Here is a 24180-nt window from a genome sequence, read left to right on the forward strand (position 1 = left end):
TCACGGCTTCACTCGCCCAAAAATTGGAAGTGTGCAAGCGCCTTTACCTTTATATCCTATGAAGGCCTAAGGCTGGAGTCCCATGACAGCGTTTTGCGTTGCGTTTTGTAACTATACCATGAGTGTGAGAGAGATACAGATATATGTTTGCTCTATTTGCACTCATTGCCTAGTTACAAAACGCAACGCAAAACGCTACCATGGGACTCCAGCCTAAGCACAATAGGTTCGCGAAAGTCGTTTGCGAACGCAAAGCATGAGTTAGAAAATGACAGAGATATATTTGTGTCCTTGTCTGTCTCATGCGTCTCGTTCGCGAACGACTTTCGCGAACCTATTGTGCGTTGGACTTTAGAGAAAGGTCTTAATCAGTTTGACACTGACAACAACTGATCTCATATAACCGCATAATTAATGAGATAATAAATATACATTTATATATTTAATAAATTTACAATCTCAGTCATTTGGAATCTTGTTCAATTAAAAGAAGTAAGTAATTTCTTGAAATGCAATAGACAAAAATAATTAAAGTTATATATATATATATATATACCACATGGAGTAAATTAATATTTATACCTATATCTAGGTTATGTTTATAAAATTATAAAAAGATGAAAAAAATACTTTTGTTTTTAAGTAAAATGAAGTTTAATTTTAGAAAACGAAAATATTAATCTTAAGAAAAATTTAAGGGAAGAAGTTATTTAAATATACATATAGAGTTTACAGTCGACATAGAGATAAATAAAAATACACTGCGTCTATACGTCCGACTAGCCGGATAAAAAAATTTGTCCGGGTACTGTTAGCCGGACGCAATAAATTCGTCCGGATACTGTCTAGCCGGACGTTTTGCTGCATAACACAGCTGGGTCTAAACGTCCGGCTAGTAAAATACTAACTAAATAGCCGGTCAGCCGGATAAAATGTTTAGAGTCTAAAACGTCCCGATAAATTAATGAAAGAAATTTTATCTGTATATAGTAAAAATGAAACTGAAGTTAACAATGTTGATTCAACGAAAAAATGTTTCTCTGAAAAGTTCAGGATACAAATTTTTCTTAATAAAATTGTTCATGTAAACGATGGGGAAACATTAGTTCGTATTTTTTTGTGACGGATTTTCTAAAAATCACGAAATTTCAACTAAAACCAAAATTATTCTTTCTTTGCCTTGAAAGCAATTTTTTTCTTTTCACGATTATCTATTTTAATGTCAGAAACCATTTAGAAAAAATTTCAAGAGGATGTAAGGCAGGGAATGCAGTGAATTTGAATTTTTTTTTGTCACAGATTTGACGAAAATTCCGAAATTTCAAATAAGTTGTTAATTTATTTTAATTATTTAGTTTAATTAATTTTCTTGACTTGGAAGCAATTTTTTTCTTTTGATAATTATTTATTTTAATATCAGAAGCAATTTTAAAAAGATTTTAAGAGGATCTAAGGCGGGGAAAGCAGTGATTTTGTATTTTTTGTCGTAGATTTTCCAAAAATCCCGGAATTACAATTAAAAAACAAAAATCACTTCTTTCCCCGCCTTGAATCCTCTTGGACTTTTTTAAATGGCTTCTGACATTAATATGTTAAGTCTAAATGTAATAAAATATAATTTATTTAAATAAAATAATTTTTTTGAAGAAGAGTAATAGATAAATGTTACAGTTACTATAAAAGTTTAATCAAAATTATAATGTTGAATAATTTGAAACCCGTGTAATCCTGAAGAAGATGAAAATTCAACTGGTAAAATTGTTATATATTCTATATTATCTAGTTGTCATTTATTCAAATGCTGAATTTTTCAAAAGGTAACTTATTAAAATATTTATGTTATGCAAAACTTTATTTTCTCAAACCATTATTAACTCAAATTACCATAAAATATATTTTTTAATGATTATAAAAATGTCATATGACATAATGTTTACTGTAACAAATGTTAATTGCAAATAATTTTTTTATACTCGAATTACCACTTTTACAATGTTAAAAAATCCAAAAAATGGAGTTTTAATCTAAAAAAATTGACTACCAATTATTATTACAATAATTGACTATAATATTTTATAATGAAGAATAGTCAATTCTTTAACATTGTAAAATTGGTTATTCGAGTATAAAAACATTATTTGCAATTAACATTTGCTACAGTAAACATTCTGTCAAATGACATTTATAAAATAATATTAAAAAATATATTTTATGGACATTTGAGTTCATAAATGTTCGAGAAAATAAAGTTTTGCATATCATAAATATTTTAATAACTTATCTTTTGAAAAATTCAGCATTTGAATAAATGAATAAATTTCAAATTATTCAACATTATAATTTTGATTAAACTTTTATAGTAGGGGAAAGGTGTACGAGATGATCCCCCTAAGGGAGAATGACCATTATTCAAAGAAAAATCAGCATTTTTGAGTTTGTTTTGTACGAACTAGTAGATAATTAATCCATCTAACTTTTCTGATTAGAAATGTATGCAGCTAATTAATATTTTACAAGTAAATTTAATTTTTCTAAAACCTTACAAAAGGATCATCTTGGACACCGGGGTGTCCAAGATGATCCCCCTAGCATGGGCAAGATGATCCGTAGGTTTATCTTACCCCAATTATTGGAAAAGGAGACTAAATTGAAGAAATAACATATATTAATATTAAATATGCTTTATTTAGGTTATAAATGCCTTTGAACACTCACCAAGATTCATTTTTCCATTTTATAATTACGAGGCATTGTCTACAACAAGAAAATTAATAAAATAGATGTAGATTTCAACTTTTTGTTTGAAATAAGTTAGTTTTGATAATAAAAACATATAAGAAGAGAGAAAAATTGAATTTTTTATTAATACTAGAAAATTCACTTTGAGGTGAGACGAAATACATGGGAATCAGGGGGGATCATCTTGTACACCCATTGAGGGATCATCTTGCCCCAAATGCCATTATTTTGTAATTTGTTCGTAACTTAACCTACGAGCTCTGTTATTCCATAATAACAATCAGAACACTTAATTGAAGATATACTGAAGCTGTGAGTACAAGAAAAATGGAATTTCAGCTGCTACAACAAAAGTTATCTAAGTACAAAGTTAAGCTTTCCTTAGATCAAAAGTATGAAATTTTTATTTTTTACAATAGAATTTTTTTAATGACGCGTGTTGTCATGACAGTTTGACTGATTTATAGGTATGTCATTGACAACCTATTACCGTATTTGCCTAAAAGATTACGCTAATAGGCTCTCCAAAATTTAAAAGGATCATCTTGCCCCAGGGGATCATCTCGTACACCTTTCCCCTAACTGTAACATTTATATAGAACTATTACTCTTCTTCAAAAAAATTATTTTATTTAAGGGTTAACACCACTCTAGAGGCAGAAAAGAAGACCAATTTTTGATGATTTGTTTTGGGAAAATGAAAAAAGGAATAGGTTTTCTTTTTGGAGGGTTTGTTAAATACATATTGAAGTGAAGAAAAAAATTTTTATTTTAAATTTTATAACAAAATGGCGACGATAAATTTTATAGTAACAATCGACTAATCTTTTTCTTAACAAAACGTCCAGAAAGAGTTTTTGAAAAGTTCAAGTCCTGGAACAGAAAACAAAGAAATTTCATGATGTATATAATATACACGGAGAAAAATATAAAATAACTTTTACTACTTTTATAGAAAAAAATTTCCGGTAAATTTTTTACTATAAAAGTAGTAAAAGTTATTTTATATTTTTCTCCATGTAAACTTTGGAAGTGCATAAGGGTTTTTTATATATCAATTTTTGTAAAAATCGCGCACTTTTGGGTACAATAATCGATTTTTTGCCAAAGAGTAATAAAAAGTAAATTGTTTATAAAAAATAAAGTTTACATCAAATTAAAAAATCTGTATGTAGTTCCAAAGTTTATAGTATTTAGTTTGTAAAATTTCTTTACTTTTTGTTCCAGGACTTAAACTTTTCAAGAAACCTTTCCGGCCATAAAAAATAGTCGATTTTGAATATGAAATTTACCACCGCCATTTTGTTATATAATTTTAAAAAAAAATTTCCACACTTCAATATGTATAATTAATAAATCCTCCAAAAAGAAATCCAATTCTATTTTTCATTTTCTCAAAATAAATCATCAAAAATATAGGTCTCTTTTTCTGGCTCTAGAATGGTGTTACCCTTAAATAAATTATATTATTTAGTAAATGCGAATCGGATAATTTGCTTATTTGCTGAAAAATAAATTCTATGATAAACTCACTTCATTAACATTTAAAACTTTTTAAATGGATAAAACTACGATTAGAACTTTTTAAATTCCGGAAATATACAGGCGTCCCAAAATATTTTTGTGAACAATAATTTTTTTAAGACTTACATACAATCTTTAAAAAATATTGTATTCTTAATTTATAGACATTTTTTAAATAAATAAATAAAAAAAAGATATATACATAAATAAATGTTAGTCTTCTATTTACATTATTTATTTAACAAATATGTGTTTGTAAACTCTGCATAGAATATATTTTGATGTTTATTTATCTGAAAAAAATTTATTATAAAATATTTTTTGTAAATATTTATAAAAAAGCAAAAAATTAACGGAGTGTCTATTTGGCCCGTCAGCGGGCCAAATAAGTTACTACTTTTATTATTTGGCCCGTCACCCCAGTTCCATACATTTCAAGACGGGCCAAATAAAAAAAGTAGTTTATTTGGCCCGTCAGATAACAAATTAGCTGTAATTAATAACAATAGATTATTATTATTACTATTTTTACAAATAGATTAATTTAATCACCAGGTACTATTTTTTACATGAATTTGACAGGTAATGTAATAAGAAAATTCTTCTTAAAAATTTTAATAAAATTCTTTGAAACGATTGAATTATTTTTAAAAAACAAACGAATTTTGCACAAAAAAATAAATTATTTTAGCAAATAATCAAATTCTCTAAAACTCAATTAGTTTAAAAATCTACTATTTTAATACAATTTCACGAAAGAATTTAATATTATTTATAAACAAAATTTTGATAAAATTCTACGTGAGGTGAGAATTCAATTATTTTCATAAATAAATACATTTTTCGCAAGAGTTCAATTATTTATATAAATAAAAAAATTATTTTCAGAAATTCAGTTATTTTAAAAAATTTAAATAAAATCCTTCTCCAACATTGAATTATTTTTATAAATATTAAAATTTTCACAGCAATTATAACTCTAAAAAAATTTTATAAAGTCCTTTGGAAGAATTCATAAACAAAATTTTAAGAAATAATTAAATTAAAAAAAATCGCACAAATCCAAGACTTTCTCATTTTTTTATGAGAATGTAAAAATTGTATACTTCGGAAATTTTCATTATTGATGTAAAAATAATATTTTAATTTTTATATTTTTAAAAAGTTAAATTTTAGAATAATTACAGTTAAAGTGAGAAAAAGTGAAATTATTGAAAAAGTAAATAAGTATTTAAATATTTATTTAACTATGAATAAAAATTAGCCTTTTCAAGAAAAGCAATTGAAATTTTTTTTAGTTAAATTCCCGTAAATAATTTTAAAAAATGAAATTGGAAATTGGAAATTTTCATTGATATTTTATGATTTATGATTCATTTATATTTTAAAGAATTTTATTGTTTACTTTTAAAAATTATTTTTAAATATAATTTATAATATTATGTACTAAATATGTTTATAATTTGCATCTTTACTTTGAGGTTAAAATATACATTACCTGCATGTCAAATTCATGTAAAAAATAGTACCTGGTGATTAAATTAATCTATTTGTAAAAATAGTAATAATAATAATCTATTGTTATTAATTACAGCTAATTTGTTATCTGACGGGCCAAATAAACTACTTTTTTTATTTGGCCCGTCTTGAAATGTATGGAACTGGGGTGACGGTCCAAATAATAAAAGTAACTTATTTGGCCCGCTGACGGGCCAAATAGACACTCCGAAAAATTAATATAATAATTATAGAATGACAATAATTATAATTGTTATTACTATTATTATGCATATTATGTTTTCGCATTTAGTTATCAAATTAATTTTATAATTCATAACCTAAAAATGTCAAAAACATTCAAGGAATATATTATACTTGTAAAAATCTAATAGACGGACGAATTATAAAGTTCATTATTTTATCCGGATACTGTCAAACGCTTATCACCAGTACATACAGTAAATAGCCGGATGAAATATTTTGGGAGCTATATGTCCGTATATCCGGACGTTTAGACGAAATATTTCGTCCGACTAGCCGGACGTATAGACACTTCGTAAATTTAATTAGAAGAAATAATAATTTATTTCATAAAAGGAATATGTAAAGATCACAACAAATGCTCATTTTGGTATGGCATATTCTCCTCTTGAAACTCATGTTGCAAAATTACGAAAGAAAAGTCGCACTTTATTGGCTCAATTAGAAGAAAACTCGTGGAAAGTTAACAAGGAATTAAACAAATTTTGTTTACAAACTTTGTAAGTTCTAAACTTAAATTTTATAATTAATCCAGGGTGGACACTGGACCGGGAAACCGGGAAATGACAGTGAATTTTGATCTTGACCGGGATTTTGGAAAGTTTTTTTTAAGACACTGATTATTTTGTGAGAAAAAAAAGAAATATTTTTTTTAAGACTTATTAATTATATTTCATTAAAAAAGATTGAATAATCTTTTATGAAATCAGTTTATTTTGTCAGGGAATTTTATCAAAAGTACTGGAAAAAATTCCATTTTTAGGATTTATAAGAAAATTATGATTTTGTTGTCCAATGTAACAGACTTAAAATAAAAAAATAGTAGGGGAGACTGGGGCGATAGGTTAAATTTTGCATGAATGATTTTTTTAGGCAATATAATCCGCGTAGATGCAAATATTTATATATCAATATTGTAGGGTAACTTGTCCTCTACAACTTTCAATAAAAAAATTTCTGATATTTTCGCATGAAATACATGTTTTGTCCTTTTTTGAAAATTTTGTTTTTTTAACTTTTCGCCCCATGCTGGGGCGAAATGTTAAATTCTATTTCTAGCCTACTAAAACTGTTTTCTGATAGGTGTTAAGTAGTAGATAAGTTAAAGTATACGTAAACAAGTAATTTAGTTAATAAAAGATTTGTGTTTATTTAACAAAAGATTTAGAACAGTTCTGCCGTACTGACTAAGAAAGTCACTATCTACATTTTAAGTCGAACGTCCATATTTAATGAAACGCGTTTGTATTAGTTCCTTTTATTGTATTACATTTTTTGGAAAAAAAACTCATCGTTCTTGAGTAAAACGGACACGCTCTATCGATTGGTACAATACAAAATTATAAATTTTAATTGTTTATATGAAAAACTGTAGATAGTACCATTTTACATGTGCGAAATCGTCGGAAAAACTGGCCTCTGTACATAAGCTCAAATTTCAATGGACGCGTATATCTATATATATCCCCAGATAGCCAAGCGTACTGATCGTCATTTTCCAGTACGGCGTACTGAGATTATTCTCGTATTGTACCAGCACCAAATAATTAAGTTTATACGTATTGGTACGGTACCAGTATAACGACGGTATGTCGTACGACTGAAATTGTAAAATAAAAGTACTCCATAAAAGTATGAGGCTAGTATAATATCATGACGTTGTACTGTCATTTATGAAAATACAGCATATTCGTACGATACAAGTACCATACCGGTTCACCGTACTCTGCGTGGTAATGCGAACATAACCTAATTTACTTTATAGTTGTCAATGACATATGCCTCCAGTGCACATGGTGCAATGATTTTTTGTTGAAAAGCTGACTTTTAGGATGCAATACAAAAGTTTTAATATTTGTAACATGTGTCATTATATTTAAATTAGAAATCAGTGGTTTAATTTCTATTCATCTATATGTAATATGTGTATACTATTAATCTCAAGTGGTTTTGCTTTGTCATGATGCTTATATTTTTATCATTAGCGTATTCTAATAATTACTACAACAATGGACAACTTCTGATTTTTAAACTGTTTTGTGCTTTACACTTGAGAAAAAAATTTTAATTCAAGAGTTACAATAAAATATATAGAAATCGCAATATTTTTAAATAATTTTTCTTATAGATCACATATACATGTGTTATCATTTATAGGTTAGAACGTCCAGATTATTTTCCTTACAATAAAGTACTTTAGATTATAAATGGTTATTAATCACAGTTATTTTAAAGAATGTTTCAAAATTAGCAAAGCAAAACCACTACAGAATTATTTAATTAAAATACTTCAAAACACTGATTATTCTAATAAAAGTAAATGTGGTTACAAGTTACATGATTTACATAATATCTTTAGGTACAAAAAAAATAACTCTTTTAATAAAAATAAATTACTTCAAAATTAAATTGATCTTAGTAATGATTCTTTCAGAAAATTTATCATCAAATATTAAATTAAAATAGTTAATACTTAATACAGACTAAAGCACAAGAGGGGGAGGGATAAAAAGGCTTTACACGCGGTACTAGTATAGTACGAATACAGTAACCGTACGATAAACTAAATTACAAAAACCTTCAGTACACCATACTATTATCGTACTCGTATTATACGAGCATAAGCATACTGGTACGACATACTAGTACAGTACCTGTTACCGTGCGAAGGTAGATGGCGAGTACAGTACCAGTACGATTAATACGCCATAGTCGTATTGTACATGCATCGTACTAGTACGCTGGTTATCTGGGTCAGTATCGATCGGTCTTCTCGAGTCACTTTACTGACGTACTATGTACATAGGGTGGTATTCATAGTCCTTCACTTCACTTTAGTTTCCTTGTGCTCTATGCACAAGGTTTACATTGGCACTGTACTAGCCATTAAGGTGTGTACATATAGCCATCACCTGGTGTAAAGTTTGAATTTATTTAGTTATTTTATTTATTTATTTTAACAGATATTAAATTTTTAAATTGCACTTTTTGAGAAAACGAAAAATATGAGAGCATATTCTTGTAGACGGGTTTGATAGAAATTGGACACTACTAAACGGTGGGCGACATTTAAGCGCTCTTGATAATGATGTTAATAATTGTTTTCTGTATTTATTATAACATGGGCACGCCCAGAGGATGTGGTCAAGATCTTGATCGACGTTAGGATCACATGTGCAACTGGATGAAGCGATAATGTTTTTCCTTGCTAAACTCCAGTTAAGGGAGTAGTGGTTACTACGCATTCTACAAATGGAGACTATCCATTGCCTTCTTGCAGTGAATGATCTAAACCATGGTTTTGTTTGTTTTTTATAGAACACGTCTGTATAATATTTTCCCTTTATTTGTCCTATATCTTTGAAGTATTCTTGGCAGTTAATATTCAGTTCCAATCTTGGTATTGAGAAATAGTCTGAACAGGGTAAGGGAATTCTTGAGAGATCGCCATTGATTGCAGCTTCTTTAGCTGCGTCATCGGCTAATTCATTTCCCACGATTCCCTTATGTCCTGGAATCCATGCGAGCGATATTATTCGATTCAGGTTGAAAATTGTAAAAAGACGGTTTCTAATAAGAAATATTAGATACGATTTAATGGAATTTGGATTTCTTGAAGCAATGTTGGTTATGACACTTAGCGAATCCGAGAAGATGACACTTTTCTTTATATTTTTTTGTAAAATAATATCCAATGTACGAAGAATGGCAATTGCTTCAATAGAAAAAATGGAAGCATGATGTGAAATTTTCCAACTTTTTATTTCTAATTCAGATTGTGTATTTACAGATGAACAACCTGCTGTACCATTATTTTCGTCTTTTGAACCATCAGTGTAGAAACGTGAATAATCAAAGTATTTTTCGATTGTTAGGTCTTGGAATTCCATATTTGGGTTTTGGCTATTTTGTATAATTTTTCCTGTTTGTATATCAACTTCAGGGATAAACATGTGATCCTCGTATGGGAATTCATAAAAGGGTTGTCGACATGAACTACGAATCTGAAGTTTGAAGTTCTTAACTTTTTCAAACGCAATAATGAGGATAAATGTGTCACGAATGAAATAAGGATTCTTTCCCTGTATAATGCTCTCAAGATTATTAAGTGTATTTGTTAAAGGGTGATTGATATTTGAGAATGTTTTGATGATGTATTTTTTTGCTAAGAAACAAAAGCGTTTTCTTAGAGGAGGTTCGCAAGTTTCTGCAAGCATGACATTTATTGGTGTACTTTTTCTATAGCCGACACATATTCTAAGGGCTTCATTTCTGATTTTTTCCAATTTGTCAAAAAATTTGAGACGTTTAAATGTGTAAATGTGAGATCCGTAGTCAAAGGGGCTTCTTATCATAGAATCAAAAACTTTTAATAGGATGGAGGGATCTGCTCCAAACCAAGTGGTGGTATGGACTCTGAGAATGCTCAGAATTTTACGTGCTCTTTTTGCGAGGTAAATAAAATGTTCATCAAAAGTAAATTTGTCATCAAAGGTGATTCCGAGAAATACTGCTGAGCGGGAAGGATGAATAATGATGTCATTGAGTGATAGTGAAAATTGACGATTTTCAAGATCAAGATTTCTTTTTGTGAACAATAAGAGTTGAGTTTTTTGAGGGCATAATTCAAGGTTTTTATTGCTCAAATAGTCCGAGAAGATATTAAGACAATCCTGTAGTGATTCAATACATATAACGGGATCAATACCCCTGCAGATGACACACAAGTCGTCTGCAAATTCAATTAATATGCAGTTTGGAGGTAGAAGAGATTGCAGTTTTCTGGTGTAAACCAAATAAAGAACAGGGCTTAAAATACTTCCTTGTGGTAAACCAACTGTACTAATTCGAGGTCCTATTAATTCGCCATCAATATTGAAAAATAATGTTTTGCACGCTGTAGAGTTATAAATGAATTTAGCAATAGTCCATGGGATACCCAAACCACGTAGGTCTTCAATAAGTAAATGGGGTGAGACACTGGGAAATGCACCTTTAATATCTAAAAAAACGGCAGCTGTGACTTCATGATTGACAAAACCTGTCCATACCTCTGATGCAAGAATGGCTAAATTATCAGCGCATGATTTTCCTTTTCTGAATCCAAACTGTGATGGAGACAACAGGGAATTGTGTTCTACAAACCAAACTAATCTGGAATGAATTAGTTTCTCGAGAAGTTTAAATAAGCATGAAGCTAGAGAAATAGGTCTATATGAATTTGGTTTTGATTTTGGTATAAACAGAATTTAAAAGTTATTCCATGATGAAGGAAAAGAGCCTGTAGAAATTATTTTATTAAAAATATATAGAACAATCGACTTAGCTTCCTGGGGAAGATGTTTGATGATGTTATTATCAATTTTATCCAGTCCAGGAGAGGACTTAATTTTTAAAGAAGAGATGGCTATATTTAATTCTATTATTGAGAATGGGTTATCGAAAAAATCATTTTGTTGAAAGTTGGTAGGAAAATGGTCATAGAAAGCTGTTGGAGGGCAAGATTCAGAAACAAGTTCGTGAAGCTTGTTGATAACACTTTGATCAGAGGAGCATGAAGCCGTAACAGGTTGCGAAAATCTGTTTTTGAAACACTTTATGGTTTTCCAAACTTTAGTAATTGGCGTATGTCTGTCTAGTGAATCACAAAAAGACTTAAAAGAGTTTTTTCTAGCTTCTATTAAAGTTCGTTTAGTAGAAGCTTCTATTCTTTTCAGTTCAATGTAATTTTCATAGTTACAGGTTAATCTGTATTGCCTCAGTGCTTTTCTGCGATCGGCAACCGCATTGGCACAAGCATCGTTCCACCAAGGTGCTGGAATGAACTTCTTTCTACTTTTATTTGCTAATCGATGGTTATTTAGATCATTCGGATTGCTTTTGGGTTGTGGAGATGAGGCTCTAACTGCTTCATCTAGTCCATGGACAAATAAATCGTAAGATTCTATGGCGGTAGAATCATCTGAAATCAATCGAGTATTATTTTCTTCGACGAATTTCGATACTGTACTAGAGAAGACTGGCCATGAGATATTTTTTAAGTTATATTTATGTGATTTATACTGTGAAATAGGGACATCAGCACCAATTGTAGAAATCACTGGAAAGTGGTCACTACCTAAATTATCATCCCACACTTTCCAAGTTGTAGATGTGAATAATCTTGGTGATAGAAAAGTAAGATCTAGCATGGATAATTTGTTATTGGGACGATGACGATAAGTAGGGGAACCATTATTTAGACATATAAGATTCACAGAGGCAAGCGAGTCACATAATTCCGAACCATTGTGACAATTGGTTGCGCTTCCCCATAAAGAATGATGACAATTAAAGTCACCTGCAATAAAAACATTATTTTCATTAATGTTAAATATAGAAGTAAATAGGTTGGACCAAGTTACTTTCGAAATATTATTATCTCTAGAAGGAACTCTATATAATGTGGTAATTAGGATGTCTCCCATTGTTGACTGAATAGAGATAGAAAGTGTTTCTAGACTATTATCGATATTTAACACAGAAGTAATCCTTGAAAATCTTATGCCTTGTCTGATTAAAATTGCTAATCCGCCTCCTTTGTTTATTGTTCTGTCTGCTCTTATGATATTGAAATTTTTAAGATATAGTCTGTGTGTAGGTTTAAGTAAAGTTTCTGATAAAAGCAGGATGTCAAAGTGATTTGACAAGTTGCGTAATTCTCCAGATTTACTACGAATGCCTTGGCAATTCCACTGTATAATTCTAATTTTCTTCGTTAGATCCGTTTTGATTGGAAGTTTGAGTTGAAGTAGAAAGGGATGCTATGACAAATGAGAGGTTACTAAGCAGGTTGAGGCTGATTTCATTAATAGCCGTTTGAGAACTAGTCGATAACGTTGAAATTAAGAACGTTATCATTGAGGATAGGTCTGTGTTATTAAACATGTCAGGAGTACCTGTGTCTTGAGAGAGACTTGAGTCAAGGTTAGAAGTTATTCCTTTCGGATTTAGAGCAAATCCGTTGGGAAGGTCGATTTCTGATCTACCATTATCGAAATGACTTGAGATTAAACTATTGTTGTTACTCAAGTGTTTTCGTTTGCTTAGTGATTGGGATCTACTGTCAGGTTGTTGTTTTAATGATCTGGTGACATTAGAAAACGATTGTCTGATTCTTGGACGATGATCGCCCAGTGTGAATTGATAAGGGGCGTTGGATGATTGATGTAAAGTGGTGATGGGAGATGTTTCCTGAGAAAAATTGAAATGTGGTTGAACATTATTTGAGTGTGTTTTTCTTGGTCTGACGGCTGCTTTGGCCTCTGCAAAAATAACGCTATTAGCAGCTGCATAAGATCTAAACTGTTTTTGAAAGATTAGTTCTGGACAATCTTTGGAATCTGATCGATGAGATTCGTTGGGGCAGTGGACGCATTTTGGATCCTCATTAATGCGAGGACAAGGTGTTGAAGTGGAGTGAGAGTGTTGTTCAGAACAATGGACGCAACGTTCACTAGAACGGCACTGAGAAGCAATGTGTCCGTAACGTAAGCATTTAAGGCACATTCGCACTTGTTGTGTATATGGGGAAACCGTAGATGAGGCTTTATATAGCGCAACTTTGTCAGGTAATTCAGTACCATTAAATGTAACGAGAACTGAGAGGGATTCTTTATATTCGAAAGAACCAGTTTCACTGTTTCTGAATTTTTTATTGAGTCGTCTAACATCTGCTACAGATGTTTTTCCTCTCATGTGTCCTAGAACTTCTAGGTTTTGTTTAATTTCGTCGTTTGATACATTTACCGGCACATCACGAATTACTCCTTGGCATCTGCAAAAGTTAGCTGGAATAAAGGCTAAATAGCCCTTATTCTTTACTTGATCATCATTTAGTAGATTGTTAGCATCAACGGCCGATTTCATGAGTATGCACAGTTTGCCAATACCATTAGATTTAATATCCACAACAGCTTTGTTGTGAATTGAGTCTCTTGCGTGTAAAAGACGTCCAAATGAAACTTTGTTCAATCGGTCACCTTCGTTTGAATTTTTTCTTTGAGGGTCAAGTTGAACTATGACCTTACAGTGGCCTTTTTCAGTCAAAGGGTATCTAAAGGACGTGTTAGGACCCTGTTTTTTTGTTCGATCTGTGGGACCACCAGGTGAGACAGTAGAGCCATCTGTCACAGCGTCGGGAAATTTATTCTTATCTTCTGTGTTCGTTTTAAGTTTTTTGGAACCCTTTTGAAACTCCATTAAAAGGCTTGCTGCGTTTTCGGTGTCCATATCTTCCTCGATCATGTCACTGTTGTGGGCAGATGGAATCTGCCCTGTAGAGGCGTCGTGTACTGACGACATGTTTCTACGAAAAACTTGATTGCGAGCCAAGCGCGCACATGCGCGCCGGCGTTCTGCCTCTTGTGAGGCGTGATTCACTATAGGAAGAAACTAACAATTGTTTTCTTTATGAAATATTTCACTAATAGTACAACCACTAATTGTTACGTAAACTCGATTTCAGAAAAAAGCGGAAAAAACGCGGAATCAGACTCGGAAAAACGTAATTGAAACACGAAAAACTCAAAAAGAAAAGGAGCGGACTCCACGCGATCACGCACCTTCCGCCATCTTTTCGTATTCATAGTCCCGACTTAAGCAAGGACTTAAGCTTTGCTTGATCAAGTCGGTCTTATTCGAATGAGTCGAGCTTAAGACCGTATGTATTCATAGTCAAAAATAAGCAATTGCTTGGTAAAGGAAATGCAGCTTAAGAACTTCTTGACCAAGCAAATGCTTAAGATGATCTTATTGAGCGTTCGGCTTTTTCCGTCAATATTCTCTTGTATCTACCAATAAGCGATAGTAGATAGCTTATATTCATTAGAAAAAATGACGCTAATGCACATAAAATATCTGATAAGGGAGAGGAGGGGGGGTCAAAAAAACTGAAAAATATGCATATTTTAATATTTTTAGGATAAAAGTTATAAAGTAAAAGGATACAAGAAATGACTACCAGAATGATGAAAATTGAAATATTCTTATTCCTCACGAAATATTATATTTAGATTCTAAATTTTTCTGTATTAAAAAATAGAAAAAATTATTTTAACTATTATCATATTGTTTCTAAAAAAAATTATTGAGTCAGAATCAGTGAAATTTTACAAAAAATAAGGAGTATTTTTATAATCGAAATGAAAAAAAGCATTTTTATTTGGCCATTGTCTCTAACAAACAAACGACAGAAAAAATTTTGTTTAAAAAAAGTTATTGTAAAATGAATTTTTTTGCAACTTTTTATAAAAAAATCTTATTTTTCCTAAAACAATGAACCATGAGTGCATATAAAAGGGGTAAAACAATTAACTTTCATTTGGAACTACAAAATTTTTAAAAATAGTATTTTTTAATAATTATTTAATATTAACAGTTTTATTTCCTCATAGGGTGTCGATTTTCTTAGAATCAATTATTTTTACAAATTTTCAAGTATAGCGTATATAAATATTTCAACATGGGGAACAAATTCTCCGGATGTATGTGTGTGGATGCACATCGAAATGTTTTTTCAACATTTCGATGAAAAAAAATACTTTTTATTTCTCGTGAAAATTTTATAAATTTTGAACCTTTTTTCTAAATTATTAAATTTTAATTATTATTAAATTGTTTTTAACAAAAAATCTTTTCATTTTTATTATAAATATTTATAAAAAGACAATAAGTAATTGCTTAAGTCATGTAAAACGTTGACTTAAAATCATAACCTCAATTCGTTCAAATAAGTTCACCGGCAATGTCAAATAAGATCATCTTATTTGACTATGAATACTTGTCATTCTTAAGATGGGACTACCCAGTAAACGAAAACAAATTGAAATGAATTAAAAAGAATTCACAAAGAGCTTTCGTGAATCCCGCTTTGTGACAAATACGAATTGGAGCCATGATGCAATTTTCCCGAATTCGTGAAACTGTATTGAACTTCCGAACCTTCTATCCGTACCAATTCACTGGACAAGTTTTGAGCCTTTAATTTTTTTCAATTCCTTAGCACGAATTCAATGCATTCCTTGGCCATTTCTTTCGAATGCGAATTCGTTTGGACAAATTGGTACATATTGAATTAAATTCAATTGAATATACAAAGAGCTTAAGTGAATCCCGCTTTGTGACAAATACGAATTGGAGCCTACCAAAAATGTTAATTCGTTTCAATTCATTTGAATTAGTTTTTTTTTACTGGGTATGCATCTCAAAATCGAAGCATTTACTTTGTCAAGCATATGCTTAAGTTGCGGCTTAAGGCAATGCTTATTGCACGACTATGAATCTAGGTGGCAGCTTAAGTCGCTGCTTAAGAAATAAGTATCGACTATGAATACCGCCCATAGTGTCTTTTTAATCAGTTTTTCTCGGCCACTGAGGCTCAAAATACTGATATTTCTGTAGATAGGACCGCTGTTTTGTAGATAGTGACTTTCTTCGTCAGTATTTCACCAAAATCGATGTAGATAGGCCAATTAAGCATTAATTATCTCCAAAACTAATTAATATTTTTAATTATGGATTGCACAGTTAAATTCTAATTTTTATTACGAATTCAACCGTATAAAAACTCATTTTTCGTCAAAAATGTAGGTAGTGACTTTCTTCGTCAGTACGGCAGCAGTTCTAGAATTAATAAATTAAAATTTCAAAAAAAAAATTTTTTTTTGTTTATTTTTCGTGAACGGTCTTGTTTTTTGACAAAGTACTTGCCTAATGACAAATAAATAATTTTTAAATAAATAAACCTAAAAAACGAAAAATTTAAAAAAACATTTTTAACATGTAAAAATACATTTAACATTTCGCCCCAGGGTGCATTTTTGGCTTTAACAACAAATATGAAAAATCTGACTAAAGATATTTAGCAAATACCTTTAGGTATCTCTTCAGGGGACTCAAATAAGGACCTGAAAAAATCGCGATGAGAATAAATTCAAAAAATATACTCAAAAGTTGATATTTTCTTTTACGAAAAAATTTTCAAAAGTAGGGTGAAAACAAAGTTTAAATATGGATACCACAAAAATGAACAGAATGTCACATAACTCCGGACATTTATTTAAAGTGAAACACCCTTCTATAATTAAAGATGCAATGCTCTAACTATATTTCCGTTCGAAAGATAATGAATTTTAACTGTTTTCACAGTTTAACCTTTCGCTCCAGTCTCCCCTAAATTTAATTTTAAATTCTTTCTATTTCTAACAATAATTAAACAAAATATAATTTTAATTAAAGTCGTCGAAAAAATTTGAAAGAGAAAAAATTTCACATTCTATAAAATAGTGAAAAATAAATCAATTTATAAATTTTTTTTGCAATAATATTATCACAAAACAAATTTGAATTAGTAAAAATTTGAACTAATTAGAACAAAAAAATACGAAATTTATAAAAATTAATTTTTAAATAATAAATAAAGTAAATAAAAAATAAATAAAATTTCTTTTCTTAGAAAATTTTTTCATAAAAAACCGCGTATTTTGTATTAATATCAATTCGTTTTTTACAATTATTCATAAGCAACTATTTCTATATTTTAGAATGTTAAATTAATATTACTGATATAAATATAAATTGAATTTTAAAAAGTTTCAAGTTGAAGTTTTAAAAAAGTTGAATTGTAAAAGATTTTTAATTAAAAATTCTGAATAAGTTAGTTTTTTGAAACAGTTTTATTCACATTTCTTTTCAAATTAGTTATATTTTTAAATATATAATATTTAACTGGAAAACTTTCAAATTATTCAAAATTTCATGAAATTGTCTTGTAAACAAGTGGATTTTAGAAATATTTTAGTTAAAATTTTTAAAAAATAATTGATTTGAAATTTTGAAAATAATTTTTAATTTAAGTTACAGTATTGCAATTCTTAAAAATTATTTGATTTTAAAGGATTTGAAATCATAATTTTTTTTTGAAATCTTAATAGGGAAAAATAATGGATAATAATTAAATATAATTATTTCAAAAAATCTATTTAAGTTCCAAATGGTTTTACAATTACAGATATTCAAAAAAATGTATTATGAACATAATTTGGAGTTTCAATTATTTTTAGAGTAAACTAAAATATTTTTTGGGAAAAAATTAAATAAAATCAAGTTTTTGTGGCAACCTTCCATATTCATATTTCATGTTGATTAATAAACTACCAGTATTTAAAAAATAAAAAAAATTTTTTTTTATGAAAAAAGTGGCCACCCTGTAATCTACATTAAGATAAACAGATGAACAACTAGATAACATTGTTAACATTCTGATCACAATAATTAAATTAAATTAACAATAAAATACATTCAGATTCTTCTCCTTCATTTCAGGCGGCTAAAGAGAAGCTGTAGCGAACAGCAACTACCAAGTATTTCCAAATTTTGGCAACTGAGAAACGATTCGAGTGGCGTTGTTGGTGCTTTGTGTGCAAATTATAATTCTCCTTGTCTTTCATCCTCTCTACCCAACATGACAATGCAAAGGAGACTTTTATTGTCATCAAAAAAAAGAGAGGAGGTACAATTTCGCAAATCAGTTGCAGACTGTTATTGCAATCGTCAAACTCGTAAAATGCAATTTAGATCAAATAGAACAAAAGTCGCTAAGCCAACAGCATGTAAACACTGCAAAAGTTTTACAGATTTAAGACCAATGGCTTGGGTCGAAAGTAACGATAGTCAGTCACGTGCAATACTAACTCCCATCAGTTGTGAAACAGTAAGAAGAGTTCGTAAAATAAATTACTCCCCTCAATCTGAATTTCTCCAAAAAAAAGTTTCATCCACGCAAAATCTTTTCGATGATAAATTACAAGCACTACCAAAATATGTTTCTCCATCTTTAGAAGCTGGCGATGCAGCACAAAATCATTCCAAACCAATACACTCGTTTTGTAGAAATATTCAATCAGAATCAAATAACGAAATCAATTTTCATAATTCAATAGATGTTTGTAAAAAATCTCATTCACATCAAAGCGAAGAATCAGAAATTAATTCCAAGAAATCTTTGAGAGAAAAATTAATAAAACGAACAATATCATCTAAAAAAACTTTATGCACTTCAGAAAGTGTGCAATTACAAAAAACAAAAAATTGCAACTTCACTTCGAAAGATCGTAACCAATCCTCTCAATCTAACATTAAGAATTGGAATCATGAAAAATTCGACTATGATAACTTTAGCGAATGTAATTTCTACTTGAAACATAGAAATGCATTTTCTGATAAAGTAAGTCAAGATAAATTAATCAACCATCGAGAAAATCCACTATCAAAAGTATATAAATTTCGTGAGCAAAATTATTTCGATACTCATGGTTCAACACACACACTTTTGTCATCAGGATCATCGGGTTCATTGGAAAAGTACATACTGAATGAAAGATTATTTCCACAACCGGTTGGCAAAGTTCATCGAGGTGACCTTGTAGTCACAATGCCATCATGTTCAGCAATGGAAAATAAAAAAATACACTATTTTCCTCGATTTATTGTTAAACAGGAAAGAAATCAGTCAATGAATGCAAAAAAGAAGTACACTTGTCCTTTAACTGGGCATCTTACTAATGTGAAAACAATAAAAACTCAACATCCGTCAAATAGTTTGGCACTCAAATTTCAAAAAGGAGTAATCTGAATAAATTGATAATCATTTTATGTACGTGCTATCAATTGGGATAAATACCCAGCAGTAAATCGAAGTAATTAACATTATATTATTTTATAAACCTCTATATGGGCAATTCCGCGTGAAATTTTTCTATGACATTTTAAAATCGGTTGAACATATTTTTTTTCTTTTTCTTTATAGAAAAACTAGCAAATGTAAAATTTATTATTATTATGCAAATTACAAAATTTGTTATTTTCAAATATGAATTTTTGAATAATTTTAGATTCAAACTTTAAAAAAATTCAATTATTAACTACTTTACTAATTAATTGTTCTTGTTTATTAATTTCAAAAAATTTAATAAAATTCTTTGCAAGAATTCAATTATTTTCATAAATAATAACATTCTTTGTAAGAATTCAATTATTTTTAAACAAAATTTTAATAACATTTCCCGAAAGAATACAATTGTATTCTTTTGGGAAATGTTATTAAAATTTTGATTTTTAGATTTTTTTAATCTAAAAATAATATAAAATTTTAACAAATCCTTCGAAACAATTCAATTATTTTTTTAAATAGTTTAAATCTTTGCAAAAAAAATGTGACGAAGGGGGGGGGGGGCAAGGGATAAAAATCAGTCTGAAAAAGCGTGACGTAGTTTGTGAATGACCCCTAAAAAATTTCAAAAGAATTCAATTATTTTCTAAAATTTTAATAAATCCTTCCAAACAATTCAATTTTATTTATAAATAGTAAAATTCTTTGCAAAAATTCAAATTTATATTTAAAACAATTTCACGGAAGAATTGAATTTTTTTTAATTCGTCATAAAATTTATCAAAAGAACTTCATTATTTTCTAAAATTTTAATAAAATTCAATAATTAAATGTTTAATTTTAATTATTAACAAACACGATTATTTCAAAAACTTGGAAGAAATTGTTCATAAAATTTAATTACCTATTTTAAAAATTTTTAATTAAAATTTTTAAAGAAGCTTCATTACTTTAAAAAAATTAAAAGAAATTCTTCAAAAAGAATTTAATTAGAATATTATCAAAAATTTTAACATAATTCTTCACGAAAAATATTTTCCTAAATAATAAAATTCTTCAAAAAAATTCAATTATATTTGTAAATAGTAAAATTCCTTGCAAAACTTCAAGTATTTTTAATAGAATTTTAATAAAATTTCATAAAAAAATTCAATTTTAAAAATATTTTTCGAAAAAATTGAATTATCTTCTAAAATTTTAACAAATTCTTCAAAAAAAAAATTGAATAATTTTTATTACACTGTGTGATAGTAAAATAGCACTTTAAATCGGACCTATCCTAACTTGTTCATCTTGAAAAACTGAAAAAAGTAGTATGTTTGAAATTTCCCAAACACCCCCAAAATTTAATTTTAGGGGCAAAAAACCGTTTTTTGTGTATTCATAGTAAAGAATTACTCATAACTTCCGTAATTTTCAACAGATTTTAAAAATTGTTCTTTTGTTTGAAAGGGGAAAAGCACACCTTTTTAACCCTGTATTGCTCGTTTAGTCAAAATAAAAATTGACAAAACCGCGGTTGAAAATATTTGCGATTTATCAATTTTCATTCCATTTTTCAACTTTAACGAGGTTTTTAGAATAGTATTCGAATTTAAAGTTTTTTTTCATAATAAGTTTTTAAAAGTATACTTAATTCTGCGTAAAATGAGCATTTTTTGAAAAAATCTATTGTATATTATCAAAATTAATAAAATTGTTCAGTATTGCGAAAAAAGCATATGAAAAGTTCGACAATAAAAAATAATAAAAAAATGTGGTAGAAGTTCAAATTTATATTTTACAAAATTTTAAAGCATTCTTATATAAATTGTCAAATAATTATCTGTTATTCTTTATTTGAAGATTATAGAATAGATTTGAATCCTCAATAATGTTTGAAAAACATTGACACACTCAAACAATATAAATATAGAAAAGTTAAAATTTAACCGGACCCCCCCCTCAAATACGGACTCAGTCTTTATTTAAATCTATCAAAAACAAGTTTGACATGTTTTAGTTAATCAATTAAATTTAGTGAAAACAAAATTTATAAAGTGCCCTGATGCACGGAGAGAGATTCTGTTTTAATATTTCGTATTAATATTTCTATTTTAATATAATAATATTAGTATTTAGTAAAACCGATTGCAATTTGGGGAAATCATGTACATTTATGAATTAATATTACCATTTTTAAGAAAGTTTATAATCAAATTATTACTTTGTATTATTCTGAAGTAATAGAAATTGAAATAGTCAATAAGAAATTTTAATATTATAAGCAAGAAAGTATGCAATAGTAAAAAGTATTACCAGATGATTGTACTAAATACTATCGAAGAATTACATAAATTGTTAAATTTAGTAATGAATAGTATTATCGACTATAATAAAAATTATGACCAGCCTAGTAGCAGGCCATAGCAGGCTATGGGCTGTCCGAGATTAGCCGAATATTTCAGTCGAGCAGTTCCGAAATTATCCGAGTCAAACCTCGTGGCAACATCTGCACGTTGTGTTTACCCCAAAACATTTTAATTTGATGTGTCAAAATGTGTCGGAATTGGGTGAACAATTTTATTTTGTTCATTCAATAATTTTAATCGACAATGAAGATTTCCTAATTGTAGTAAAAGGCATAGTCCATTGTCTTTTAAATGAGCATTTGAGAGCATTCAAAATTTACACGGAAAAAAATTAGTCTCTAAATTAGAGATTTAATATATGAGATTTAGGCATAAACTATCACTGGAATCGGATGTGTGATTTGAACAGATCTGTAACACTGAAATTTAGAGTTATATCTAATCCGCATATTAGCAGTGTGAAGAATTCGTATTTTTATGCCTAAAAATGATATAAGAAATCTCAAATTTTATGACATAGAACATATAGTTCTAAAATATCAACTTATTTCAATAAACTGAAATCTAATATATTATTCGAATAAACTATTAAAGATTTTAGTTGCATATTTATATAATTGAGGAGCCGGGAAGAAGAACTCGCCGAGCGCGCCAACGTATTCTCTAATATCAGTCGGGGAGCAGTGAGCGCCTCTGGGCCTGTCACTGCTACCCGACTGATATTAACGCATGCGTTGGAGCGCTCGGCGAGTTCTTCTTCCCGGCTCCTCAATTCGTATTTTTTGTAATAACTCGATGTAATACAAAATTAATTTATCACAATTTAGACTGAGAATTATTCAAAGAATGTATATTTTTCTTTTAGTATGAACTTATAAACAAATCCATTGACAATCATAAAAAATTGGACATTTTTTAAACACAATATGAATTTTTTAATATTTCTTTTTTTTTATTTGAATCAAATTATCTCAACATCACACAATATAAACATTCTTTTTCTATTTCTTAATAAAAAAACATGTTTTAGTACAACTTTCAATATAGGTTAGGATTTCAAGTGTCAAAAGAAAGTTTAACCTGAAAATACTAATAAATTCGGATCTTTTTTTTTCAAAAGCAGAGAAAGTATTCGTTTATTTTCCCCACGTGATAACGCGAAAAACATTCGTAAAATATGAAAAGTGAAAACTGGGAATGAAACTGCATTGAAAATATAAAATTAATACTTAATTAATTAAAATGTGTAAGGAACGGGGTCCAACAGTATAATCGTCACAGGGCCTAGCGAAGAGTAGGGAGAAGTTGTAGACGACGATGAAATTGTCGATTCATGTCGAAAATGAGTGGTCGAGGGACCAGAGCGTGCGAAGCATGCGAAATAACTTATCAATTGTGTATAAAGTAAAATTATAAAAACGTGTCAAGTGTTCTGGACGAGACGCTAAGCACAACGCCCGATTGGGCGTTTGGTGAATATCTATAAATCATCCGTGTTTTCGTCGATGAGCCTGCACAATTTATACTCACCGTAAAGAATCATTTCGATAGAAATTGTCAACTAAATCTGATATACCGGAGAAGCGTCTACATTGATCAATCTTCCGATTTAGATATTGGTCTTTAAATATATGTCTCCGTTGGAATCTTTTTGGATTTGGCCAACCGAAAGTTCCTTGGACACGCTCTCCGATTAAGGAAAAATCAATCAGAATTTTATTATTATTATTTGACTTCCATCATTGGTGGAAAATTGTTATTATATTGACTCTGGTGAGTTTCTTATTTTGTCTAATTATATAGTGATATATTCGTCCAAATCAATTCTTTCGCTCCCTCGATCACACATTCTTTCTGATAATTTGTAAAGTCATTTATGAATCGAATCTTTTATTGTAAATGTAAATTTGTATGTTTTTGAATGAATGTGTATGATTGAAATAGTTGAATGCTTTGTTTGTTTAATATTAATTGTAAAAAAAAGGAAATTACATTATAATAATTTTAAATTAACTTGAAATATAACTAGACTGATTTTCGTCAATGAATCAACGAATGTAATTAAATAATATTGATTTGAGAAAATATAAATCGATT

At 29.1% G+C, this 24180-nt stretch overlaps 1 protein-coding gene across 1 annotated transcript; it reads left to right on the forward strand.

The window, feature by feature from the left end:
* Positions 1-355: 355 nt before the first annotated feature.
* Positions 356-19716, forward strand: LOC122502346. The gene is made up of 2 exons (XM_043612357.1): positions 356-492; positions 18388-19716. Exon 2 carries the CDS (start codon positions 18527-18529, stop codon positions 19694-19696), a length of 1170 nt encoding a protein of 389 aa, XP_043468292.1. The 5' UTR covers positions 356-492; positions 18388-18526; the 3' UTR covers positions 19697-19716.
* The last annotated feature ends 4464 nt before the right edge of the window (positions 19717-24180 follow it).

Source organism: Leptopilina heterotoma, unplaced genomic scaffold, assembly GCF_015476425.1.
Source record: "Leptopilina heterotoma isolate Lh14 unplaced genomic scaffold, ASM1547642v1 Lhet_228, whole genome shotgun sequence".
NCBI lineage: Eukaryota > Metazoa > Arthropoda > Insecta > Hymenoptera > Figitidae > Leptopilina > Leptopilina heterotoma.